We start from the raw sequence: 27,205 nt of genomic DNA on the forward strand, positions 1-27,205 counted from the left end.
ATCTTATATAAACACTGACAATTGTAGGCATTCATCCATAAAATTCTGAAGGATCATCAGAACTCAAAAGAGCTGGGTTTAAATGCTCTTGCATTTTATAAGCGTTCATAACCAAGATGTTTGTTTCAGGCTCAGAACACCAGACTCCATTTTAATCTCTGTTCTTCCAGCTCTGAGGATGGCTAGTATTTCTGATGTCCCTACTGCACCTGAATGAAACTGTTTTCTATCTGAGCCTAAGCAAATCAAAACAGAGAGGACAACCATCGTGCCCATTCTTTAGAGTATCAGACTGGTACCAAATGGGGCACAGCAGTAGAGAAAGCAAGGGTTTTTTAAAAAAAAAAAACAAACAAACAAAAGAAAACAAACAAACAAACCCAAAGAAATTCCTGGAAGGAAATGTCAGAAAAAATAATACCTAAAAAAATCCATTGCCTGTAATAAATGTTGCACTGCACCATTGCAAGCTCTCCCTCGCAGACAAGGCTCAGGGATATCCTGATACGGTGATAATTCCTGACATGAAGAAAGCAGATTTGAACATTTGATTTTACTGTCTAGCAGAGACAAACTGTATATGTAACATTATTAGTGTCATGAAGAGATTGACTGCCTGCCTTCCTGTTGCTTGTTCAAGGAGATTTCCATTTACCCTCATCTAACTCCAGGATAAAGAAGGGACCATCTGTTCTTTCTCCTTCATTCCCTTCCTTATTATGGTCCTTTGTCCTCAGGGTCTCAAAAACTAATTCATCCTCCCCAATGTCCTCGGTACATTGCCTGGTCTGTCAAACAACACATACCCATCTTTCCATTGGTCTGTTTTGCCCTTAGATGTTTCCTGCATTTCCATATTCGTTGGCATGCGTGTTTGCCGAATCCTGGTGTTTTACTGTGAGTTTCTTGTCTGTGCCAACGTAGTCCAGGAAACATGCAGCTGGCCTGAGGCCTCGGGACAGGTTACAGAACAGAGGTCTGTGCTGCAGCTCTGAAAGTGGGTTGTGAGGGATAGGTCTCAGCTGCACTGTTGTGCCTCTTTTATATCAGTAGTTGTTTTGCTTCATGAGAAGTGCTTAAGTACAGACACAAAAAGTAAGGTCTGCTTTCCATGTCTATATGGATTTTTATCAAATAGTTCTGATTCTGCTGTCTTAACTGCTTGCAAATTACATCCTTCAAGAATGGCATGTCCTTATGATACCATTATTTAGAAGACAGACCATTCAGGGAACATTTTTTCATTTGCTGGTGACTATGGACAAGGATGAATTTTGCCCAAATCCTTTTTACAGTAATAGGGATTTTACAGGGACTTGTTCATTAGCTCTTCCTCTTCCAGTGCTCTTCCCTCATCCCCTTAAAAAAAAAAAAAAAAAAAAAAAGCATTAATGTTATGAGTGGTGAAACTCCTACCTGTGAACACAGTTGTTGGAGTTCTCCTGCAAATGAGACTTCTGGCATTTTTATATCCTCTATTATTGAGGGCAGCCTTAGGACCCACACAGTCAAAACAGCATCTGCCCAAATGCGAGCAGTGAGGAAGTTTAAGGAAGAAATACACTGTGGATGATGGCTTTGTGTACAGTTCTGGCATGGTGCCAAAAACGGTATAACTATAGCTCTGTGATGATATTGTAAACAGTGTCTGCCTTTCCCTTCGCAAACGTCTTTTCTAAGCCTGTCTTTGTTCCTGATCTCTCTTACATGTGTGCGTATATATGTCTGTCTTATATATAAAGAGATTGCACACCAAATAATTATTCATTTTATATCCCAGCCCTTTAAAAACATATCATGTGTTGTAGGTTTTGAGTTCCAGTGAAAACATCAAATCAGATCTAAGGCATAGCTGTAGTTTTGTAAAAATAGTCACCATGTAATAGGATCAGGACTGTCTCTTGAGACATTTGTAACAGACATATTTTATATTTAAACCCAAATTAATAAATGTCACTACATGGGGAGGGAAAAAATGAAGCATCAGCATTTTCAATTGCTTCATGTATTATTTTGGAATTGAGGGAAGGCCCCAAGTGGCACAGAAGTAAACATTCATCTAACTTATTTGCTGTATAATTCGTCATTCTACATTCAGCATCTGTTTTCAAGAAATCATTTTTGTGCTGATTTTATTTGAAAATGTTTGTGGTCTTGCTCTGTGTTCTTACACATATTTTCTATTAACAGAGTTTGCACTTAGGATAGTGAATGCTCCAATGGCCTTAGATTTAGCATTTGGCATACTGTGTGAGCTGCTCCAGTGGTGGGGAGAGATCCATACTGGTGTGCTGATCCTGCTGGAATGGCTGCTGGGAGACAGCGACCTGAAAAGAGATTCGGAGACTTCAGCCCTGGTAATTTTAACAACCAGTTGCTATATCATGTTGGAAGCACTGCATTTCTGCAGTCTTGTGGTAGGAATAGAATGTAACATCTCATTTGATGAAGCCTGATGATCACTACTGCAGTATTAATTGATTTACAGTTTAAAAAAAAATGCACATGGATAATATTTAGAATAAAAATAGAGTTTGATACCTGTTTCCTGGCAATATCAGCATAAAATTAAAGAGATCAATAAGCAAACATTGAAATAAACCAAGAGTTACTTCACAAGTCATTGTTGACTGAAATATTTTGAGGCTGAAATGTATTATTGCAGATGATGGCTTGCCTTGAATTTAATCTGCTGCTGTGGGTGCCAAGCACATCTGGTGTTCAAGAAAAGTGCTCTCCCAACTGCTGGCTTTTCCAGAGTTGGCATTTAAATATTTGGTAACTTTATGCCATCTTACGTATGTTTGGTTCTGCACAGCACATGAAACAGCCTTGCTTACATCAGTTACTGTCTTCAGAAGGATTATTTCTGTAAAGAAGAACTTCGCCACGCTGGTTCTGTAAAGCATAATACTATATAATACGCTGTGCTCTTTTTGTCTTGAAAAGACTGTAAAAGTCAAAATAATGCTGGAAGGTAAACCAGAAGGAGCAGGACCAGCTACATCTTTGAGAAGTTTCTTGACAATTAATATGACCCATGAAATATATTATAGACCTTTTCTTAAGCCTATGGTTTAGGTATGCCTTTCTAAGTTTCACTGACTGATACAATTTTCCTTTTTCATTTAATCCACTCAAAAAGCACCATGATATAGCAAATTACCATACTGGTTACAGAGAGGTCTCTGTGAAATATAAGACTGTTTCAAGCACATGTTAAGGATTAGGACTACTATTTACTTCCACTGTTTCCCAAGACTTGTACCATAACTGCCTGATTTTTGAAGGTAAAATTTCTTTGACAAAGTAGTTCCCAAACCTTTAAAAAATGCATGTGAATTTTTACCTTCTTTTTAATATAAAGAAGCGGTTCTGTGGCACCTGTTTCTGTATATATCCTCTTTTGTATCTTCTATGTTTTTCTCATTATTATGAAACAACAAGTCATTTCCTAATCACTGTTGGTTTTCTTTTTGTTAAGGAAGAAGATGATTATCTGTTTGATAAAGGAGAAGTGAATTTTTGGGCAGAGAAGTTGACTCATGCTAGACAACTGAGTAAGCACCTTTTACAGCTCATATCAATGACTCATCTAACGTTACCACATCACGGAGAACTGAAGCGACTATCAATAACAGCACTGGACCAAGCCCAGCTCGTTGAACACCACCTTCAAGCACTGCCTCCAACTCCAGAATTTTCCAAAACTGCAGAATTCACAAGATTGGCTATTCAAAATGAGAGAATATTGCTCTGTCTTAAAATACTGAATCTGCTGAAGTCTGATGATACTTGCAAAAATGAAAATCTGGAAAACTATGTTACTAAAAGTTCATCCTCAGGGAACATGGACACATTCTCTCAGGGAGACTGAATTCCAGCGATGTTCAAGGAGTCAGGATGAGTCCAGTAAATCTGCAACAAACTGTTCAGTATTCAGGCTAAAATTACATTTTTATATATTAGTCCATGGTTTTATTTTTTTTACCAGATGTGCTGTGGGAGGCTGTTCCTTTTAAATGCATTTGCTAATTTCATTCAGCTGACCATTGTTTATTGCAACCACTGTAGGGAGTAAAGCAGGTAAACCTAATATTTTCCATTCATCCAGGTGCAGGCCACCTGTAGTTCTATTTTATCCCATATTTTACCTCCTGTATCTTAGTACCAAGAAAAAGTGTATTATTTTGGTCTCCTTACAAAATGTAGCATGTTAATTATTAAATTAATATGCTATTTTTATTTTTAAGTGTTTCAAAAAGAAACTTTTTGAAAGTGACTTTTTTGTTCATGGCAATTTTTAGAGTATATTTCAAATTTTACTGTATTTTCCTCTGGAGGAAGGCAAGGATTTTCACTTTGGTAGTAACCTTGTTTCACACATGGAAACAGCATTAGTTAGAGTTCTGCATGCCTCTTTTTTCCTTTAAATCAAATAATTACGTTCATAAAATGCCTCTAAAATGAAGACTACTGTGTTCAAAACAAAGCAGCTGTTCCGTTGCAAACAAAACAGTTTCATCTTTACTTCAAAACCCCTTGTTCTGCAAGCAGGCCTGGAAAGGAAGGTCCTGCTGAGTAGTGTGAGGCCCCTCTGAAGCTACCAGAGGTGTTTCTGTGCTCCAGCCCTTGCTTTTGAGAGATGCTCTCACCGGCACTCAGGTGGGGTGGCTTTGGGGACTGTTCTGAGTGCTTCATGGTGATGCTGTGTCTGAAACACAAACATGCTTGTTGTGTGCTGAAATGTATTTTTCTGGGAACTGAAACTGGGTTTCAGTATGAAAACGAGACATCGAAAATAAATATTGATCTGAAAAGGTTGCGTTACCTTCCTGTAGCCAAGGGCTGTGACCGGCTGTAGCACGGCCAGGCCCCCCCAAAATATGGATATGCGTCCCTGTACGCCGTCATTTCGGTCTCCTAGGAAGAAGAACATGTCCAGTGAACGACTGTTTCCTTTCAGCCTCCTCACCTAGTGGTGTGTGAGCAGAGTTTGGCCGTAAATGCCGATCACACGCAGGTAAGGGGTGAGTGTTGCGGCCCAAGGCCCGCAGGTGGCGCCGCGGCACCGCCGTACGCGGGACGGGCCCGTTCCCTGAGAGCGGGGCCGGGCTCAGCCTGGGCAGGGCCGGGTTCCCTCAGTGCCGGCATCGGGCTCAGCCCGGGTAGGCTCAGCTTGGGCGCCGCTCGCAGTGGCTGCGTGCTGCGGTGCCCGATAGCCGATTGCTGCCCTCTCCTTGAGTTTAAATAGAATCTGCTGTAAATCGAGCTAAGCTGCTGACTTGGATCTAATGGACACCTGAACACTGCACAAAACAAAGTCACTACTGAAAAAAAGATAACAAGAAGTGGCTGTAAGTTTTCAGGATTTGGGGTTACTTTTATAAGTAATATATGATGAAACTTGAGGCTTCAATAGGCAAAAGGGAAATGCTGGAATCTGAAATGATGTTTCACAGAATGCCCACTACCCAGCTTAATAGGCCACGGTGCAAGTTAGGCTAAAAATGAATTCGTTTGCATCTGATTTGAGCTCCTGGGGAAGGAACAGCCCAGATTATGTCTGGAAGCCACTCTTAAAAATATAGGCAAGACCTGTACAATTAATTAACAGCTAGCTGCTGGTTTTGCCACATCTTTCCATAATTTCTGAACTAGTGTGGCAACAGCTTTTAATAGTAAGAGACAAAACCAACTTTGTATGTATCAGTTGCGTAACCTCGCTCATGTCAGTGGGTAGCACAAGACTATCTAGTAACATTGGCTTTTTAATTTTTTTTAACGGGGTAGAATTAAAAATGCATCTACATATGTATTTAATACTGGCAAATGAGTAAATACAGAGAGGTAACAGCATAGTAGTACACCCAAAGTGACCATAAAACTTAAGTAATTTGGTGAAGCCTTGACGGCTTGGTTAATCAGTAACCAAACAGCTCAAAAACTCGGTCTTCCTTATCGTGGTGTTAAGATGCAACTGGAACCTCTGTCATCCCACCTCCATTTATAGAGAGCAAATAAGAATTATATCAGCGCGCATACATTTCACCACACGGTGCTAGTGGCTTGCGTTACTGTGTAACTACTCTATGAAGAACCTTTAAACCCTGTGCAGCGATTGCAGGAGAGGGTTAGCAAAGCGTGATGCCAGAGCGCTTATCGGTCGTGTATTTGATCAAAGTCAGTTTATCAAAGTATTCCTCCCAATGGCGATGACACATTGATCCGTGCATGACTGTCATCGTAAACTGTACTCTCGGTTGGCTGGCGGGCAGGATCTGCTCCGAGGTGATGTTTCGCTGGCAGAGATGTGTGGGAGGGTCAGTGCGCAGGCAGCTCCGACCGGCCCAGGAGGAGGTTATGGGAAGGGATGCACGTTATCCCGCCCGTCCGCGGCATTCCCGCGCCCCGGAGGCTCCCCGGGTGCGGGGCAGGGCCTGTTGCCGGGTCAGGAGCCGTCGCCCCCCGGCAGAACGGGAGGAGGGGAAGAGGCAGGAACGTGGGATCTCTCCCGGCACTCTTGGGCGGAGGAGCCGCTGCCGGCGGGCCCGGCGGCCGCGAGGGGGCACCATGAGCCCGCCAGCCGCGCGGGCATTGGGAGGGGCCGGGAACGGGGGAGCGAGGCCAGGAATGGGGCCGGGAGCGGGGCCAGCCGAGCCGCGTCCAGCAACACCCGCCGAGGGGGGGACGGGCCCCAGCGAACGGCTAGGACACGGGAAGGAGCGAGGTTTGGGCTTTCCGCCCCCCCCCAGCTCCTCGTCTTTCCCCGGGGGATTTTCGATCTCCGCGGCCGGGCCCGTCCCGCCGTGGGTGACGGCTCGCGGGCAGCGCCCGTCCGGGCGGCCAGGGGGGCGCCTGACGGGGGCCGCCTGCAGCCCCCCCTCAGCAGCCGCGTGGGAGGAGGAGGAGGAGGAGGAGGGGAGGAAGCAAATGGGCGCGGGAGCCGCGTGGCGGAGGGAGTCGAGTCTGAAACCCCGCAGCGAGGGGTTCTGATGACCTCCCCCCCCCCCCCACCCCGCCGAAGTTTCTTTGCTTTGCAAATGTGTTTTCACAGCGCCGCGCTCTTGCTGACGTGGTCAGGTTTGCACGCTTGGATCTCGCGGGCCTGACATTCCTGCTCGGAAGCTAAAGACGATCAAACACTTCTGCTGGCTTCAGCAGCCATAAAACTTTACACGTTTGCCCGTCTGTGTTCTCCTTCCCATTTGTCCCGGGGCCGAACAAACGCGGGAGGGGACGGGGTGGGGGGTGCAGAGGAGCCGCCGCCGCCGCCTTTCACAAAGTCATGTTTGCGCGGCCTTATCGGCGCGGGGGGGGCGGGGGTGTTTTGCACGGCGGCTCCCGGCCCGCCTTGGACGGCGGCCGGGCCCATCCCAGGAGGGAGCCCCGTCACAGGAGGGAGCCCCGCTGCGGGCACCGTCCGCTGCCTCCGCCCGCGGGGGGCACCGGGGGCGGCGGGGGGGGAGGTGCGGCGGGTCACAGGACCTCGGCGGGGGGTGAGAAGTGAAGGGGGCAAGCGTGGGAGGGAGACGGGGGAGGGGTGCAGGGCGCGGGAGGAGAGAGGTGCATAGAGGGGTTGGGTGGGGGTCGTGTATCAGCCCGGACGGTGGCGGCGTTAACGCTGCCTCGCATCCGCGCCTGCCAGCTAACTTCTCCTAGACTCCAAACAGAAAGAAAAACAAAAAATAAACACCAAACAAGAGCTCCCCGAAGAGAAGGGAGAAGCGGCGGGGCGGGCCGCCCTTGCCCAGCCCCGTCCCGCCGGCCCCACCGGGGCAGCGCGGACCCGACCTTTGTTTCAAACCAATTACGTGGCATAAGTTAGTTCTCGGAGGGGCTGGGGGAAGAAGTGTCCCCCGCACTGCCGCGCCCCTCCCGCGGCACCGCGCACCCTCCGCTCCGCGGCAGCCGCGGCCGCTGAGCGCGGGCGGCTCCCGGACCGCTGGCGGGGGTGGCAGCAACGCGAGGGCGGCGGGTCTTTGGAGAGGGACGCGAAGAGGGGCGCTGCGCGGGGGCCAAGCCCGCAGGGCATGGTGAGCGCTGCCTCGGCTGTTTCCCCGCTGCTTCCGCCCCGTCCTACCCGGGCTGCCGCCACAGCAGGCACACCTGGCTCGGGGTACCGGGGGCTAACTGCGAGGCACTCCCTATCCACCAACCTGCTCGGCCACCGCTGCCGGCGCCCTCTGCCAAACTCAGGGCGGCCCGGCCGGCGGGCTGGGGCGGGGCGGGCCCAGCGGGCGGCGCGGGGCGGGCGGAGCAGGGCACCGCCCCCGCGGGCCGCGGGCAGCCGCGTTTATATGGGGGCGGCGCGGGGCGCCGCGGAGTTCCCGCAGTTCGCCCGCTGCTGTGCAGCCGCCGTCGCCGCCTCGGCCCGGCACCCGCCGTCCCGCCGGGAAGGAGTCGGGACCGTTTCGGATCTCAAGCAGACGGTCCCCTCCTGTCTAGTCGTGGCTTTTCCAAACCCTCCGAGGACAGCGGGATCATTCGGTCCTTCCTGTATTTCCGACCATTACAGGATCTAGAAATGTCGACGACACTTTTATCTGCCTTCTACGACATTGACTTCTTGTGCAAGGTAGGGAAGAGCGCGCTTACCCGGGCGGGATCTGGGCTGGCAATGCCGCGGGGTGCGGGGCGACTCTCCGGGCTGCTGGGGCTGGGGCACCGCGGCGGGGCGGGAGGCCGGGCCGGGCTGGGCCGTGCGGGCGGGTCGCGGTCTGACAGCCGGCCGGGGGCCTGGCGCAAGGCTGCGAGCCCCGGAATGCCGCCTCGTGTCCTCCCGGCGGCTGCGTTCGGGGCGGGCTGGTCTGCAGCCGCGGGGGTGCCGGGCCGCCCCGCAGCGCCTACCCGCGTGTTGCGCTGCCGGGAGAAACTTTTGAAAAAAGTTGCAGATGCAGCAGAGCCGGTGCAGGAGCTTCTCTCCGGCCCTGCCCTGCCCTGCAGGCGCTGGCAGCGGACGCGCTTTGCGGGCCGGTCGGGTGGCGCGACCCCCGCCCCGACTGCCGCGGCGCGCCTGGGGCGGCGTGGGGAGCCGCGGCGGTGGGCAGGCGGTCACCGCAACACTCTCTCTCTCCCGCTGTCTCCCCCACCCCCTTCCCTCTCCCCGCCCCGGCAGACGGAGAAGTCCCTGACCAACCTAAGCAGCATGCTGGATAAGAAAGCCGTGGGGACCCCGGTGACCCCTCCCAGCTCCAGCTTCGCGCCGGGCTTCCTACGGCGGCACTCGACCAGCAACCTGACGGCGCTGGCCGGCGGCTCCAAGTTCCCCAGCCCCACCGGCTCCAGCTCTTCCTCCACCTCCTCCTCTTCTTCCTCCTCCTCCTCTTCGTTCGGCAGCCTGAAGGAGACGGGCTCCGGCGGAGGCGGCGGCGGCGGCAGCAGCAGCCCCACGGCCCTGCTCAACAAGGAGAACAAGTTCCGGGACCGCTCCTTCAGCGAGAACGGCGAGCGCAGCCAGCACCTCATGCAGCAGCTCCAGCAGCAGCAGCAGGCGGCCGGCAAAGGGGGCGGCTCCGGCGGCGGCGGGGCCCCCATCAACTCGACGCGCTACAAGACGGAGCTGTGCCGCCCCTTCGAGGAGAGCGGCGCCTGCAAGTACGGCGAGAAGTGCCAGTTCGCCCACGGCTTCCACGAGCTGCGCAGCCTCACCCGCCACCCCAAGTATAAGACCGAGCTCTGCCGCACCTTCCACACCATCGGCTTCTGCCCCTACGGCCCGCGCTGCCACTTCATCCACAACGCCGACGAGCGCCGCCCGGCGCCCGGCGGGGGCACGGCCGCCCCCCCGCCCGCCGCCGCGGCCGGGCCGCACCATCACCCGCACCACCCGCCCCCGCACCCCGCCGGCAGCACCGGCGACCTCCGCGCCTTCGCCCCCCGCGACCACCCGCTGGGCGGCGGCGGCTTCGGGCACCCGCGCGGCGGCGGCGAGCGGCCCAAGCTGCACCACAGCCTGAGCTTCTCCGGCTTCTCCGCCCACCACCACCACCACCACCCCCCGCACCCCCACGGCGCCCCCCCGCCGCCGCCGCCGCCCGGCGGCCGCCTGGACGCCGCCCTGCTGGAGAGCCCCGGCGGGTCGCGCACGCCGCCGCCGCCCGCCTCCGCCTCCTACTGCGAGGAGCTGCTCTCGCCGCCATGCGCCAACAACGCCTTCGCCTTCTCGGGGCAGGAGCTGGGCAGCCTCATCGCTCCCCTCGCCCTGCACACCCAGAACTTCGCCGCTGCCGCCGCCGCGGCCGCCGCCGCCGCCGCCTACTACCGCTGCCAGCAGCAGCCGCCGCCGCCCGGCGGGGGCTGCCCGCCGCCCCCCGCCTCGCCGCCCTTCAGCTTCCAGCCCCTCCGCCGCCTCTCCGAGTCGCCCGTCTTCGACGCGCCGCCCAGCCCGCCGGACTCGCTCTCCGATCGGGAGAGCTACCTGAGCGGCTCCCTCAGCTCCGGCTCCCTCAGCGGCTCCGAGTCACCCAGCCTGGACTCGGGCCGCCGCCTGCCCATCTTCAGCCGCCTCTCCATCTCCGACGATTGAGGGGGACGGGGGACCGGCCGGGGGGGCCCTGCGGCGGCCCTGCAAGTAAGTGACCGAAGAAAGCGAAACCTCTCCTTCTTCTCTATTTTTTGGTGGTTTTTTTTTATATGTATCTGTCTATCTACACCGAGAGCTGAACAAAACGAGAAACAAAGCATTTTGCAAAAGGGCAAATGACACGAACTGAACAAACCTATTTTTATAGAGAGACCTTGGAAGAAGGGGATTTTTGTTTCGGGGTTTTTTTTGTTGTTCTTTGGAGACAAGTTATGATACGCACCAGCAGCAGCCATTCCATCTGTGTTCAAAAAAAAAAACCAACAAACTAGCATTAGAAAAGACACCACCAGAAAGCAACAAACAATCTGGGGAGCGCCGGTTCTGCCTGCCCAGCTCCTCCAAACCTGCAGACACACAGAAAAAGAAGTTACAAACTAGTTTGTGTTTCAATCCAGTTCAAATAAAAACACAGAACATACTAAACCTATAAGCTTTTTTTTTTTTAGGAAAAAAAAGAATCCAACATCCTGCCAAGAATATGCCTTGATAACAACCTTTTTTATATATCTATATATTATTATTATAACAAATGCTAAAACCTTCATTCCAAAGTTTAATATTGGTTCCATTGCCACCACTTAGTGGATGTTTGGCTTAGAACAATTTTTTGTTGTTGCTTTATTTGGAAGCACTCAACTGAGTTTAGTTTGTAATTGTTGGAGAATAACTGCTGATTTTTTTAAAATTTTTTTTTAGCTGTTTGAGTTGATTGCATGAATGAGTTCACTGCACACAACTCAATATGAAATTATTTAACTTATTTATTATCTTGTGAAAAGTATACATTGGTAATTTGTTCATACTGTATTTATCGGGTATGATGAAAAGCAATAGATATATATTCTTTTATTATGTTTAAATTATGATTTTCATTATTAATCGGCGAAATGTGGAGTGTGTTCTTTTCACAGTAATATATGCCTTTTTGTAACTTCACTTGGTTATTTTATTGTAAATGAGTAAAATTCTTAATTTAAGAGATTGTATGTAATATTTATTTCATTAATTTCTTTCCTTGTTTACGTAAATCTGAAAGATTGCATGGTTTCTTTATAGAAATCGGTCTCGATGCTGTGGAAGTAGTTTGAGGAATTTCTATGGGTTTTTTAGAATGTAAATGGTTGTAGCCCGTCCGAGTTGAAAAACAAACTAGAGAAGAAAAAAAAAAAGAGCAGAAAAAAAGACTGCCTTAGCAATCAGACTTCAAAGTGGCAAATCTAATTCAGACTTGTTTAAAATAACCAAAAAGTATTTTTGTTGCCTAACTCCACCAATCACACTGTGATATAGTCTCAAAGTATGTAGCAATAATTGGGGGTCCCAGTATTATGTCTCACAGTGCCTTTTTGAGGGTCCATGCTTGCCTTAAATATTTCTCAACCAAATAAGTATTTTTCTTAAAGCTTGAGATAATTTGAATGTAGGGATGGGTTTTAACTACAGCAAAATTTCGCCACTCTATTTTATAAGAATGGAGGCCATCTTTGGATCTGAAACTTTATACAGTACATGAACATATCTTGTTTAATTGAATTCCAAAACTTGTAATTTTTTTTTTCCTAATGTAGAAAGTTGGGAGTTTTCCAAAACTTTCCTGGACGGTGGATGAATGAGCAGTAGCTTAGTTTTGTTTGTACATAGGTACAGATTGAGCACTATGTACTCTTTTGGACTACTTTAACAGAAGTATGTTTTGAATGTAACTAAAGGATAAGTCAACTTGAGTTGTAATATATTTTTCGGGAGTCAGTTCACTACAAATTGTGTGAGACTGTAAACTTTGTACTGTAAATGTTTTGTAGTTCTCCCAATAAAATTTTTTGGAAAAAAAAAAAAAAGCCAAGTAACCCTTCCAACTGCTAAAGCCCTGGCTGCCAGGCAAGGAGTATTTCTTGCTAAACACCACCACCCCCACCAATCACAGATATGTCTAGCTACAGATTAACCAGTTTGCACTGCTGCTCCAGTACACTCCTGCAGCCGTCACTGGTCGGCGGCCAAAGTTAATAAACGCTTCCAGAAGGTTCGGGGATGTCAGTGGTGTACTGTATCCTGCCTTTTTTTTTTTTTTTTTTTTTTTTTAATTTTTTATTTTTAAGAGGATGAAGAATCAAAGGTCTACTGCTTGTAGCGTAACAGCTGGAGTGGAAAAATCTAGTAATGGCATTTATCAATCACATTGCTTAAGGGGCAAAACGAGAGTGCCATTAGCCTTCCTGGCTTGTTTGGGGCAAGGAGGAAATGGCAGTTTGGGTAATAAAAAGGCATAATTAAAGTTTACCCTTTGTCCCAAAAGCTTTGTTTCTCTTCACTCACAGGAATGCGGACTTCTGCCTCAATGCTCCCATCACCCAGCTGAGGGCATATCTGTTAATAGGGCTAGCATTAAATGTGCTAATCAGTTTTCAGGGCTTGGGTTTTAAACAAATTACCTTTTTGAGGGTATATTTATATAACAAAATACTTGGCAGCCTGGAGACTGGGAGTGTATTAATACTGAAGGAATTTTAGCTAATATCTCCACAGTTTTGGCACCTTGTTCCAGTCAGTCCCTTAAACTTCTAAGTCACGATTTCTACCAGCTTATTTTTGTTCTTTTGTCATACTAATAATAAATGTTGTTAACATTATGGCATCTCTGCACTGCCTGGACTGCCACAGCGCTTTCTATAAATACGAGGTAGAATGTAATACTGGTGCCATATGTTTGTGTAACAAACCTTGGACTGACACTTAGTTTAAAATTAAAACAAACGTAAGCAATGTATGACAACACAGCCTAGCTACAGTAGTCACTTTTTTTTAATGGATCAGTCTGACGTTTTGGCTCAGAATTGCTCCCTTTGATTCCCAGACTTAATTTCTGATGAAATTTATTTTTGTCACTGGCTGTACAGTGGCCCTGAGCTCCAATGGGTCCTTCCCCAGGCATCCCTGGTACAGATGCCCTGACTGCAAGGAACAGGCCTTTGCCAGTGTTTTTGAGGAACAGAGAATAGCTGTTGGTTTGACTGGTGTCTTAAGCTGATGTCTTAACTCACTTTTGGGTTTTTGAAGCTAGTTGTCACACTAAACTGCATGAATTAGGTGTGCATGTCTCATTAATTTCAGATTTTGTTTCTTCCCTAGGTACGGTTTTTGCTTCCCTCCCTTGCCCACCTCTTCCCCTGAGCCTGCCTTTTTCTTGCCACAGTAGATAAGGGCCTTATTTATTTCTATATTTCGCTTATCTAGGACAGCTGTACTCCATCAGTGCAGTACTTTCATCTTCCCAGTGGTTTTCTGTTCGTAAAACAGGATCTTGGTGAGGGTGCTGAGGTTGGCTTTGGTGTCTCCTGGCCGGAAGAAGAGTTCTTGAAACTTTACAGCAGCTGCCTCACGTGAAACACAACTGTGCTGGTGTCAGCACCAGTGTTCTTTGTGTTAGAAAGGCTGCCAGGACAGGATGGGTGATATCCCACCAGTGTCTCCCAGCAGGCTAGTGGCATGCCACTGTGTGGGGAGAGCTGGGCCTGAGCTGCCCTCTGCCTGGCTCCAAGTGAGTGATATTCTGAGGCCGCCTGTCCTGCACCCTGTTCTGTTTGTACTTCCAAAGTGTGCTGCAACCCAGCCTGTTGCAGTGTTGTGTGCCACTGTTCAGAAAACCAGGAGTCCTTGAACTGGGAAGATAAAAGCGTCTGTTTCTTGTGCTGCACAATCAAGTGTTAACCTTTAAACTAGTGACTTATGTTGTTGACTTAAGCAAATGTTCTCTTGCTTTCATTTCAAAATTCAACAGTGTATGCAAAGCTGGTCAGGCCATTCAGGACTTTTCTCATACTTCGCAATAAATCGATAAACTCTGCATAAAAATGAAACTGGTTTTCTTCAAGAGCTTTGGGTTGAGAAGGAGCTCTACGTCTCTGTTGTTGCCCATTAGAGATGTGATGTACCTGTTAACAGTTGGGTCACTTAAAATGACTCTGAGGATCTAGAAAATGGGGATTTTACTAGTTATTGGTTAGGACTGAGGCCTGCTTGCTTCAGTTTATAGTCTGAAACAAATTGCATCAAATACTTAACTTTGTAGAAATAGATGTAATGGTATAGGTCTCGGAATAAGAATTAATTTAACATAGTTTGGTATGATAGTTAGGGGATTTTCAAATGTAGTGAATTAGTAGTTTTGATTTTTACTCCCTAATCCACTCAGTTTCCTGGGGGCTTTTTGTTTGTGTGGCTTTTCTCAGTTTGCCTTTGTCAGGTGTAGCAGTGTGCTGTAACTCTCAACGCACAGCTGGATGGATTGCACAGCACCGAACTGTGCAAGAGCTCACTCCCAGCAGTGAGCCACGGAGCAGGGGAGTGATGCCCTGTGCTGAGTGCATCCTGGTTGAAGTGTGAGCTGATTTTGCTGTACCCCCACATTTACCTCCAGTTCAAGTGTAGAAGCTGGAGATGCAGCACGGTCTGTGTCATTCATGGATGAGGGCACACAGCCCCCCCCCCCGAGGAGCTGGGAGGTTGCTGACTGCTAAATGCAGAATGCAGCAAACCAGTGCCTCAATGGTTAAGCACACAGTCAGGGGATGAGCTCTTTTCTAGAGTATCATTTAAATGTCCAATGCAACTCTACATTATTTCGAAAAGGAAATTATTGCTCTCCTTCCATTTACTGCTCCCACCCCATCCTTAGGTGTGCAGCTTTGACTTCTTTCAAAGAGGCTGCATTTGACAACCTCATTTTCAAAGAAGGCCTGAGATTTTACTTGTGTTTATGATCAAAATGTGCTTTCATTTTTTCATTTTGCTAGTATACCATTAAAGCTAAGGGACTTGTACTGTATGTTTTTAATTGTGTGGCCTGTCTCTTCTTGCTGACCTTGAGTGTGAATCTTACTTGAAGGAGCTTCAAGTGGTGGTGCTCTATCATTAATAAGGTAGGATATTTCAGGTTTTGCCTGCTGAGCCTCCAGACCTTGGCAGGACGTTAACTCTGGAAATTGAAACTTCATTTTCTGACCCTTCAGCTTAAACTCAGTTCCTCAGTTTTAAGTTGAAGATACTTGGCTTCCCACTATTGCATTTGAAGTATAGTTATGTTGTCCCTTCTGCCAGCTTTGCAGCTGGTTGGTACCTGTCCAGAGAGAGGCAGGAATATCCTGAATGACCACAGCCAGAACTGTGAGTGCTCATCTGCTAAAGAAGTAAGTGGAGGGTTGGGATGAAAATTACATGCTCAAGGTGATGTGGCATGTTGCCTCCGCCAGAAGAGAGCAGTTTCTCCACTCTACTCCTCCCTGGCCCTTTCTGACACACTCCCTGAGCCAGCTCAGGTAGAGCATCCTGGCACCCTGCGTGCACTACGTGGCCCGGGGTGGGTGCTCTGTCCACTGCCACCAAAAGGTCCACTTGCCCCCAGCCAGCTCTGGTGCTCACCACCTCTGCCTGGGGGTTGATGGATTTTATTAACCAGGCAGAAAAAAAAGGGTGTTTTCTTCTGGAGTAGAGTTGAAGTGGGTCAATCAGGAGTCTGATGATTTTCAGAGCTGGTGTAAGGGAGGAGGAGGAGGTAGAGCCCCACATACTGGAAAAGAGGCAGGAGTGGTGGGATGGAGGACAAAGCATTTCCCCACCAAGCTGCTAGATTGGTTTATCCCTCCTGTCTGGGTTTTGCTCTGTTTGAGGAAACATTGTTTCCTCCACAGTTCTTTGGGATATTCTTGGCATATTTTAAAACTGCTTTTCTATATTGGTGATTATAAATGACTCAAACGAACCTTGAATATTTCTTGTGCCATTTGAACAGATACCAACATTTAAGGGAAGGCGCAAACCAAGGCAGAGTTTATTTAATGTGACTGTATCCACGAATAGTTAGTTTGTCTGGTTTACTGGAAATCAAGTAATGGTTGTGTGGCAAAGCTCAGCATCTTCTGAAAAGTTCTGAATGTTAAGGAAAATGCTTGTTATCAGCTGGCATAGATTTAGCAGGTTGTGTAATTTTTTGCAGCATATGTACTAAAGAATATTGGGTTTTAGGTCTAATTCCTTTATTAAAATTAATTATTTAATACTGGATACGAGTAATTTCATCTCTCCTTTCGAAGGGCTTTTATGGAAATGTTAATGGAGGCATTTTGGGGTGAATCCCTGCAAAATTTGCATTCCTGAGGAAAGCAGGCAAAATTACTCTGACAACTCTCATCTCTGTTGCTGAAGAGGGATAGATGACATCTGCTGAATAATTTCTATTCTGTACATCATCTGAAAAGGAAATACAGAGTAATTTAAGCTCCCTTTTTTCTACCATGGTTAATAGCATAAACAGGGAGCTGGATATGCTGAAATTAAATACGAGTGTCCTATATCAATGTATTATTACTTTATCTTTTCTGAATGACGTTCACTTGAATACCTGGAATCATAATAGCTACTCAAGATAAGAAATAGAAGGAAATTCAATAACAGTAAGAGGCCTGTAACTTATGAGATCTTGATTAGCCTTCAACTGCACCTAAATGTTGGTAAAGGATTCCCTGTACTGTATGCAAAGAGAACTTTGCATTGTGAAAACCATTCCCTTATTGCAGAGGAGCGCAAACAACTGGCTTTTGTCATTATTAAGGCTTTCTTTTATCCATGTATATATGTGAACCTTCTGAGTTTTCCATGGATGAACATTTTTTCACCTTAAATTTTCATTGCTTTAAAATTCCGGTTTTGCTGGATGGGGATGGCAGGTGGCTCTGGCCCCTGCAGTGATCTCAGAGTTCTGGCTGACTGGGGTGTGCATGTACAGCTCTGAATCTCCAAAATGCTGTTAAATCTGAAATTGGACTTCTTAGTGGTGGCCATACTCCAGCTGATGACATTTGGCAGCAGTTTCCCATGGATGAGTGAGTGTGGGGAAGCGAGAAGCAGCCCTTCTAGCTGCCTGCCCTGGGAAGGACCGTGATCTGGTCTGATACCTCCCTGCTGCCCAGCAGTGTGGTGGGAAGGGTGGATTTCCATCAAAGGGAATGCCCAGATATCTCATTGGGCAGCAGAACCCTGGGTCAGTTTGTGCCTGTCACACACCTGCACCTGGATGAGGGCAAATTGTTCCTTGTACTGGATGCCATTTGGCTCTGTTGCAGAAGTGGCATAGCAGCATGAACAGGGAAGGTTCCATACTGAGTGCTGCTGCTGTTTAAAGAGGGCTGAACAGCACACTGTAAATCTTGAGAGATGAATTCAGAGTTAACAAATACTTTTTCTAAAGGTCAGATTAGATGAGGAATGCAGCAATTTGCCAATCCAAATGAACACTAACTCTAAAAAGACAGGAATATGCTTTCTACTAGATTAGTGCTCTGATCTGGACTCTTCCCATCGCCTTATGGCTGTAGGACAAAAGCAGGATCGAGGGCAGGAGTATGTGAGTTACGTGAGGCTTGGAACTCTGCTTTCAACATCAGGGCAACTTTATATTGACTTGAAATGCCTGTGAAACCGCAGCCTAAATTATGCTCTGTGCTTTTTGTTCTTCATACGCATCTGAAATCCCAGGATTTATCAGATTATGTCCAGGGGACAGGAGGAGGCAAAGCCCCATGCAGTGAACTGTGTTAAGCTTTCTAGAGCTGAACCTGAACATTTTGCTTTAGTTTGGCTGTTTAGCATTTGGGGAAGTGTGGATAGGGAGACTGCAGAGATGATGTCAAGGAAGGGGAAGCTCAGAAGCTTGGAAAAGCTGTCTTCCTTGGAGGTGGGAGACAGCTTTGGGCTAGGGTCAATGTGAACACCAAGTCATGACCTCTCCTGTCTACTCAAAATATTTTCTATGGTAACCTGCATCCTAAAATGAAATTCCAGATGGAATTTAGAATTCATAGCACAAAAGTTAGTAGTAAACTGTTCACTGCAAGAGCGTTGCTAAGCAAGTAATAAGCATCCCTTTTTAGGGGGTCTGTCTCCACCTGCAAATACAAGGCAAGCCAAAATATAAGGCTGTCATTTAATGGCTGTCACATTTGCAATAGATCCTTTATGATGACTGTGAACAAAGCACAGGGGCCAGTGAATATTTCCAATAATACAACACTTTGACTTTCACAAATGAACAATCATAGGAAGTAGGAGGGATGATTTACCTGAAATCTCCAGCTTTACAGAAGAAGGTGACAGCAGCTCATTAGAAAGTTTCTCTCTGATTTCCCATCCACTAGTAGGACAACTGTGGATTGGGTTCTTATGACTGAAACAAATGTGTCCCAAATATTCAGCACCTGTGGAGTTAGTAGGCCCTGGTGGAAAAAGCCTTATTCTTAAAGTATCTACAGAGATACAACCTGACTGGTGAGTACAATCTAATGTTGCAAGACTAATGAGAGGTGAGAGGTTTGGAAAGGGATTCTTTTCAACTACTGGTTAATATCAGCACTCGAAGAGTTTTCTTGAAATTACAGGAAATGTACTTTCTGTAACTCCATAACTAGTAGTAGAAAAGGAAAAAGAGAGAGGGCAAAAATCAGCCATTTAGGATTACAATAACATAGAAGAAGGCAGAACTTAATATGTCATGGTTGTGCCAGCATTACACAAGCAAAGGACAGCATCTTGTAAGTTAGAAACCACAGCATGTTGCCTTGGCTGCACAGAGAAAAGTAAAAGAAATTGTAAATACTGTTGTATGCAACTTTCCCTTCCTCTCATACTGCATCCAACATAAAAGAAAAAAGTTCATTAAAGCATTCAATATCGCACAACTTCTTAGTGTAGTTAGCTCTTATGATGCAAATGGTCCATCATTTTATGAATTGGACGTTTCCCAGGGACTAAAACGTTTCAACAGAACCCAATCTCATTGAGTTAATTTGTTCTCAGTTCTCTTAATGAGCCTGATTAAGTCCAGGTGGAAATGCTTGTGCTTCAAAATGACTTGCAGAGACCCAGCTGTTCTGGTGAGGTTTAGGTGAAAGGAAGGTCAGGTTTGTCCTGAAATGTGCTCTGTAATTGTGTCTGCGAGCTTCATGCACTGTCGTGCTGTGACTTTCAATAAAATATGTAAGTACATGATTTCTTAGTACTTCTTTTCTAAGGAATTTGTGGATTCTGAGGAATTGAAGTTTTGATTTTTGGAACAATTCATTGTACTAATTGGGATGAGTGGGGAATTCAGGGGTTTGATGGTGCCCATGCTGATGGAGCTCTCTTATCCCATGATCAGTGTTTCATGACAAGAGTTTCAGCTGTATGTCTGGCTTCTTGAATTTGTATTTGAATTCTGGTGTGGAAGACAGGGAATGATCAGAGTTATGCTGTGGTGGTGGGTTTGAGTTTACAATAAAGTTTTCTCCTTCAGCCTGAAGCCCTCTTGTAAAGAGGTCTCTGTATTCACTCTGTATGAGAGGTATGCAGCTGGTATTTGGAGAGGGCTAAGAAAAGTAAGAGAAATCCTAATTTAGTTGGTAAGTATCATGATACCTGATAAATGTAATTGCTTCAGTGAAATGAGAAAAACTGCTTTCAAAGACTGAGCTCTTTTCAAGGGAGAGCTTGGAGTTTTGTTGAAGTCCCAAGCACGTTGCCTGCACTTCCCTGGGAGCACTGACAGGGACTTGGACCCAGCTCTGAGAGAGCCGAAACCTTTAAAGTTTAGCCTTTGGTGTCTGTGTTGTCTGCTGCCTCACACATACACCCTTACACAACACCCACCAAATCTTCTTGACTTCTAAAATAAAATTAAATTTCTAGTGTGCTGTATACCTGGAGGGGAGGGGCCTGAGTGGGCTGTGGTGGTTCAGGATCTGGAAGATTCTGGAAATCCTGGAGTAATTTGATCCTTGTGAGTTTTTGTTGTGGGTTTTCATATTTTATTTTTTTTTCTAACCAAATTGAAACAAATAGGAAAGGTGGGGTAAGGAGTAAATTTTTGTCTAAGGAGAAGTGCTGATCCTGTATGGCTCACCTCTCCCTGCCTGTGACTGTGAATGCAGTCTGTGCTGTTTGTCCTCGTTCATGATACTTGCTCTCTGTCTATATTGGGGCACACTAGATCCTGCTCAGCTGGTAAAGGTACCTATTTCCCATGTTTGTTGGAGCTTCTATTCTCTCTAGTGTCGTTGGGCTATTTGGAGAATCTCCCTTTCTGAATAAGAGGTGGAGGGGAGGAGTAATGCCTAATTAAAAGTCATAAATTCCCCTGAGCAGGCAAACTCCTTTGCTTAGTTCGTCTTTCTCGCCCACCTCAGTTTTTAGTAGTATTTCAGTGACATTGCCTATGTTTAGAGATTGTCAGTTGTGGAAAAACATCATCCCTACCTAGCTTCCATCCCATTTCTGCCTGTGCTGGTGATTACTTGGGCAGTAACTTCTTCTGGTGGGCTTGGGAAGAAATACCCTATTCTTCAGGGCTTGTCAAGCTAGTAGCTCCAAAGCAGAAAGCAATATGGAGAAATGTGCATCGTTCCCTCTGTCACCTGCAGTATGTCCTCCAATAGGTAGTACAGCCTCCAGCTGCTGCTCCTCGTGGCTTGTCACCAGTCCAGCATGATTTTCCTTCAACCAAATGCACAGCCTGCCAGTCCCACGCTCTAAAGATGTCCTGTGCTGGCTGGTTTCCTTCATTCACATGTGCCTGTATGCTCTGTTCCTGTGTACTACTGCTGTCTTGCCAACCCTGATTTGGGCATGGTTATGGGAATGGTTCAATTGTATCTTTAACTGAATGTTCGGCAACTTCACCGGTCACTTCCAGTCCATCATTGAATACACTGAACTGTGACCTTCATATTTCCAAAAAAGTGATCTCCAAAGAGCCTTGTAAATCCCTCTGCCGTCCAGCAAAACTGCTTCAACAATTTTTAGCTGTCTCATGGCTATAGTATGGCCATAGAGTGGATGCCCTATATCTCCATTTTGTATGTTCTGCTTCAGTTAAAAATGACCTTCTGATATCTGAAGGACTAATGTAGGAGCATAATTTTTTTTCCACTTTATTTGACAAAAGATATGCATAAGTGCAGTGATACTTATTTGCTGTCTGTCTTTGCGTATACTGACTGAACTTTCCCACGCCAGAGTTAGATCTGGTTGCTGAAAAACAGAGTGCAGTTGCTGCAGTTTGTAGGGTTATTGGTCTGGCCTCCCATTTAAAATTTATCAACTTCCTTAGCATGTTGTTCTTAGTGTTAACCTTACGTTTTTCTTTATACATATTCCCTGATGAAAAACATGCAGTGTTAATCACAGGAACAGCAGATTTTGGTAGTGGGGAAGCTACACCCTGTAGTAAGCTGTGCAGAGCTGTTTATTGATCTTGTGATTGTAGAAATGAGAGTTGCCTGTGTGTTAGCTGGGCTGGTGTGTGGTACGTGTGGCTGCATACATTTACACATGCATATGTGTTTTATTTATTTATGGTTTATATATCTAAATAAATATAGGTGTATATTTAGTGTGTAATTAAATATATGTGTTTAATCATAGCAGCATGAGAATCCTGTTATCCTTTTGGCTTCAGTGTTGGCAAACACCTTGGTTGATCGTGATATGATAGATACTCATAGAGGTAAGACTTCTTGTGTGAGGATAGATTGATTGTTTGCTGATGGTGCTGTTCAATAGTACTTACACAAGTCAGTTAACTGGCAGACTGTTTCATGACCTGAGACATCAGCTCTGCTTCTTGAAAAGTTTGATGTAAAATGATTGCACTTTTTTTGTTTTTCTGATAGACCATTTTAGTTTTGTTGCCTGATAATCTCTTATCACACTGTGTATGTGGCCAGTGAGTAATATGTGACATGTATGACAGGTCTATGAACGTGACAGTTGTGACTGCACCCTCCTCAGTTGTTATCAAGAGATGTCCAACACTTGATTCTATTCTGCTGGTCAAACTTCCAGGAGATGCCGAGGCACTGCTTAAGGTGAACTTGTATCGTTGGTGAAGAAGTAGGAAAGAGGTTCTGCAGTTCCAAAATAAACTTTCCACAACTGAAAAGTGTAATTATCTTGTATATCTTGGATTTTCATGCAGAAGAAAAGTTATATGAATCATTTGGGCATCACCAGGCATGTGATTCTTCTCTGTAGCTTTATATCCATTTGTCCAAATGTCATTCAGAGTGGCAGCTTTGTCATTCTTGAGGTAATTTATTCCTAGTCTACTTCAGTTTATGTATGCATGCCCCAAAATGATGAATTTCCTGATCTATTAATAACTTAACATGGGATATTGGGCTTTGCATTGTGCAGCTCTTAAGGAATCAGTTTTCTGTCTTGCTGTTCTGACTCAGGTTGTCACAGTCTGAGGGGTTCAGTCCTGACTTTTTTATTTCTTCCATCAGTGTGGGAACCTGAAAACTACTCATTATAAGTTTCCTTGAGAAGAAGGCTGCTTTATGTATCACTTTGTATTGGGACAGGGTTTTGGAGGTTTTCTGTTGAGATTTGGGGGTTTTTTCCTCCTATTAGTCGTCAGGTAGGCTATATCCCTATTTTTCACTGACCACTATTGAAAGAAATTGACTGGCTGTAGGCTTAGATTTAGGTGTGTTTATATTTGGACAAGCTGTGGTGGTTGGCGTGGTTAATATTCAGTCACTTCTGTGTCATTACTGAGATGAGGTGACATTGTAGTGCCTCTTATGTGGCCGTTTCTAGATGGATGTGAGGGATCCAGTATCCACTGGCTGGGTTACAATATTCGCCTATAGGTCTGAAGTGCTATACTGAACACCAGGTTAATTCAAGAAGACATTATGCTGTTTCCCCTCTTTCTCTCCCCTTCCATCCACCCAAATTGACTCATCCTTGGCTCCTGAGGATGGTTAGTGTCTCTTGTATACACAACACTTGGTGGTTGTAATTGGTGTGTGGTTTGTCAATGATTATTTACTTGGTTATGAAGTGACTTACAGATGTTATTATTGATGCCTGTTCTAATAAGGGGTTATTCAGTTGGCATATGTTTTGGGAGAGTAGTCCTTAATTTGGATGTACAGATGTCAGAAACTAACAAGAAACCATCATGCTTGTCTCTTCCTTGCAGTTCTTGGGAATTTGCTCTGAGGGAGCCCAATTTTCTGACTCAATCACATCTGCAACCTGTATATCTTGATTTGGGCTGTATGATTTGTGGTGGGTGCAGGACTTTTTTCTGGTGACCTGAAAGAATAATATTTTTTTTCTCTTTTTTGTTTTTTAATTGCTAAAATGTTTAATTTGCTGGAAAGTAATGACTGAGGGCTGGAACAGGCTGCTCAGAGAGGTTGTGGGGTTTCCTTCCACATATTCAGAAGCTGTCTGGGCACAGTCCTCAGTAAAATCCTCTGGAGGACCCTGCTTGAGCAGGGACTAGATGACCTCCAGTGTTCCTTTCCAACTTTACTAATTTCGTGAAACTCATACTGCTTCTGGGAGCAATTAGCACATGTAGGGTGCTTTGGGCTCTCGTAGGTATAAATTGGGCCTTTGCACAAACGAGGTACATCTCTGCATGAGAGTTGCACCAGAAGTTGCCTTTGCTCTGTAGCTATGAGGGACGTTGCCCGAGGTGCTGATGCGACTCTATTAGAAGTGGGCATAATTCTAAAAAGCAGTGGATTGGATGTGGTTTTCTGTGAGAGTGGGTAGACAATAGCTCATATTTTCGTTTGCTGCCTCAATATTTCTAATGCCAGTTCTAATGAGAATATGCACTTTCTTAGAATTTATCCTCTGTCTAATGGAGAGCATAGTGGTGTTTAAACTCAGGTACCCTGACCCTAGGCTTCTAAATATTTTTTTTTTTTTTGTCATCTTGCACAGACTTGCCCTTCCTTGTTATTATTTCCCTTCAGTGTATATGGCCCAATGCATACCTGTTTTGCAAAGCATTTTAAAAGCTGTGGGCAAAAGGAACACTTCTGCCATGTCCTTCTGTACTTGACACATTCATTTTACAGCCCTTAAAAGCGTGTACCTCCAGCAGCATCTTGCCCACCTGAATGTTGTGAACTGCATTTCCAGGTAGGAGTAGCCACTGCTGCTACTGGGGACTGTGCCACAGCTCTGATTAGCGAAAGAAAAGGTATGTAGAGTAGTTTTTGGAGAGAAAGCCTTATCTAGAGTTGTAATGACTGCACTCCAGTGGCAAGGATGTAGAGAATTCCCTCTAGACAGATTTTTTTTTTCTTTAATTGTTTTTCACTCAGCATTATTAACTTGGTCTACATATGTACCCATTAATGCAGAAAGTAAACTCGGTCTACAAAGCCTCGGTGAGAGTCTTTAAAACTTCTGGGGTCTCTAGGGCAGGGATCAAGCTGTTTTGCACATTTGGGATGCAAAACCATTCTGTTTGTGTCTGAAATGAAAATGAGTTGTTGCGGTCTTGGCTTTTATTGCCACTGTGTTCAGTGTCTGTAGATCTCGACTTCCCAATGACCTTGTGTCCCAGAGACTAAGCCTTCGTAATGTTGACAATCTATTAATCTTAATATTTATCCTCAAAATACATAAAAAGGAATAACGACCTTGGCATAAGAAATGAAAATAAATCAGTAAGGGAAGCTGTTATTTATTTTTTCAACATTTGCATTCTGTGTATGACTTCACAAAGTATTTTTCTAACATGAATTCATCTTTTCTACACTCTGATACCCCACCGATTTGTTCTTAAAATACTCCTTTCTGCACAGCAAGCTCAGTGTTTTGCACACCACCCAGAACAATTGTATTCAAACCGAGATGCATTCAGTGATTGGGCCTTTTTAAAGTTTCAAATAATATTTTGTCTTCCTTGACTTTTTTTTAATTAATGCTTATATTTTATATATGGGATTTTGGAGGATTAAGAAGGGGAGTGGCTGTTCTCCTCCTATTTGCTAAACCCAAAGGGACTGTTTAGCCTAATCTTATTTCAGCTCAGTGTTTGTCTGACAGAGCTTACTTAGAGGGTCAAAGGGGTGTGGATTGCACCTATGCAAACAATAGATGTATTTGCTCGTGCTAAGAGATTGATTAGCGCGTATCCATCAGTGGCCGGCAGTCCGTGTTCTCCGTCTTGCTGGGCAGTTGTCTTCTGTGGTTTTTTTTCTGCAGCAAAGCTCTTCTCTTCCTTTGAATCTTCCAACAGTCCAGCTGTGGTTTCAAAGGAGTGGAAATTCAGTTTTGAAGTATGTAATACTGGAGTAGGTTGCAGTGCCTGCACCTCTTCAAAGTAGAGCTAAGGTGCAGTAGGCCATGAAAGGGCAGTTGGACCAAGCTAAACCTGGAGTGGGAACCTGGCATTTTGGAGATCTGCTTAGCAGTCGTGTGTCCCTGGCTAGAGATGCAGGAGCTCCTGGTTTGCTTGGGGAAGATCTACTAGGACAAATGCCACAATTTTCCATGTCATTTTGGCAACAGCTACCCAATGCAGTGGTACCAATGCATGTTCACCATCACATGGAAAACAAAACAAAACAAAAAGGCAAAACTAAACGAACTGGAGCAGAGTGTGTGTGTGTGTGTGTGTGAGAGAGAGAGAGAGAGAGAAGGCTGCTTAAACTGATGCTGAAAAAATATGTCAAACTACATGTGGGTCCTCATATACCAATTTTGCTGTCTTTTAACTAGAGGTATGTAATCAGACAGAGCTTCCCAATTTGTCGCTAGAGAGGAATTTCCAGCTTAGGAGAAATATCTGTTTAGTAAATGTGTAAATATGAAGGGTCCACATTCTTGGGGATATTTTGCTGTTGGAGTACACTGATGTAGATTTTTTTTTTTTTTTTTTTTAATTTCAATGTCAGTGGAGAGCTCTTCTGGCCCTTTGGAGCTTTATTCTGTATTAGACTTTGAGATGGATAGAATGCTAAAACCTACTTCATATTTTCTGCCATTTTTTGCTCTCTTGACAACAGTTTAGTTGTTTACTAAACTTGGAAGAGAAGCAATAATTTGACTTGCCTCCTATGAAGTCAATCTACAGTCAATATTGCTCTTCAGTCAACAACAGGAACCACAAAAATAATGTTTTCAAAGGAGTAAATTGTACTGACAAAGCATCCTCAAGTGACTGGGGTCTAAAGGCCTGAAAAGGGTTTTCTGCTGCAACAACCCCATGTCTCTTGTAAGGCAATTCTTAAAAGCAGCTTCACAAGTTATTGTGGAAACTCATGTTCTGTAGGATTTCTTAAGACGCTTATCTCCCCAAATATATGACACACCACTGAGGAACTGCTGACAGCACATGGGAAAATCATCTTACTAGTTGCTTATCGAGCCATCTTGGATCTCCACAGAGGAAGCTGGGAGATCCAAGGAGATGAAGACGCTGAACCTATTTTTAGTGAAGGAGTTTTGGAGACACTGAACAAGAGATAGGGACTGAGTTGAAAGTGCTTCTGGGTTGCAAAGAGGGAAGGAAAAGCCCGTTCTTGGTTGCTAGATAAAAGACCCTCAAGCATTGAACAGGGGAAGATGCTGGTCTTGGTTTCCACTGTTTTAGTGGATATTTTGCTGATGAGTGCACTAAAAATGTGATTGCTGGTGTGTGTGTTGGGTAGCTTGAGGTTAATGCACATTGGTAACACTGGAGCTCAAGTTGTCATCTTGTCCCCATCTGTCCTTGTGAGCCTTTAGCTACAAAAAGGCTGAATCAAAGGCATCACTGAGTCAGCAGAG

General features: G+C 45.7%; 3 protein-coding genes and 1 long non-coding RNA gene across 11 annotated transcripts in view; 3 read left to right on the forward strand and 1 right to left on the reverse strand.

Annotated features, from left to right (window-relative positions):
* The window catches only part of THADA (THADA armadillo repeat containing), a 162,288-nt gene extending 157,468 nt beyond the window's left edge, over positions 1-4,820 (forward strand). For all 5 annotated transcript variants that reach the window (XM_051783093.1, XM_051783094.1, XM_051783092.1 and 2 more), the window contains 2 exons: positions 2,191-2,357; positions 3,485-4,820. In XM_051783093.1, coding sequence (XP_051639053.1) covers positions 2,191-2,357; positions 3,485-3,877 — 560 coding nt within the window. In that variant the 3' untranslated portion in view covers positions 3,878-4,820. The remainder of the gene's footprint in view (positions 1-2,190; positions 2,358-3,484) is intronic.
* LOC127469161 (uncharacterized) lies at positions 2,193-8,231 on the reverse strand. The gene is made up of 3 exons (XR_007903872.1): positions 8,160-8,231; positions 4,832-4,923; positions 2,193-2,327 (listed from the first exon to the last, which is right to left on the reverse strand). It is a non-coding gene; the product is annotated as an uncharacterized LOC127469161 (long non-coding RNA).
* Positions 7,245-27,205, forward strand: part of LOC127469156 (uncharacterized) — a 643,570-nt gene continuing 623,609 nt past the window's right edge. For all 4 annotated transcript variants that reach the window (XM_051783174.1, XM_051783175.1, XM_051783176.1 and 1 more), the window contains exon 1: positions 7,245-7,499. In XM_051783174.1, coding sequence (XP_051639134.1) covers positions 7,289-7,499 — 211 coding nt within the window. In that variant the 5' untranslated portion in view covers positions 7,245-7,288. The remainder of the gene's footprint in view (positions 7,500-27,205) is intronic.
* ZFP36L2 (ZFP36 ring finger protein like 2) lies at positions 8,314-12,426 on the forward strand. Its single transcript, XM_051783163.1, has 2 exons — positions 8,314-8,578; positions 9,119-12,426. The coding sequence occupies exons 1-2, from the start codon at positions 8,528-8,530 to the stop codon at positions 10,526-10,528; spliced, it is 1,461 nt and encodes a 486-aa protein (XP_051639123.1). The 5' UTR covers positions 8,314-8,527; the 3' UTR covers positions 10,529-12,426.

This window comes from Manacus candei, unplaced genomic scaffold (genome assembly GCF_025592945.1).
Source record: "Manacus candei isolate 608988 ecotype Guabito, Panama unplaced genomic scaffold, ASM2559294v1 h1tg000017l, whole genome shotgun sequence".
In the NCBI taxonomy this organism is placed as follows: Eukaryota; Metazoa; Chordata; class Aves; order Passeriformes; family Pipridae; genus Manacus; species Manacus candei.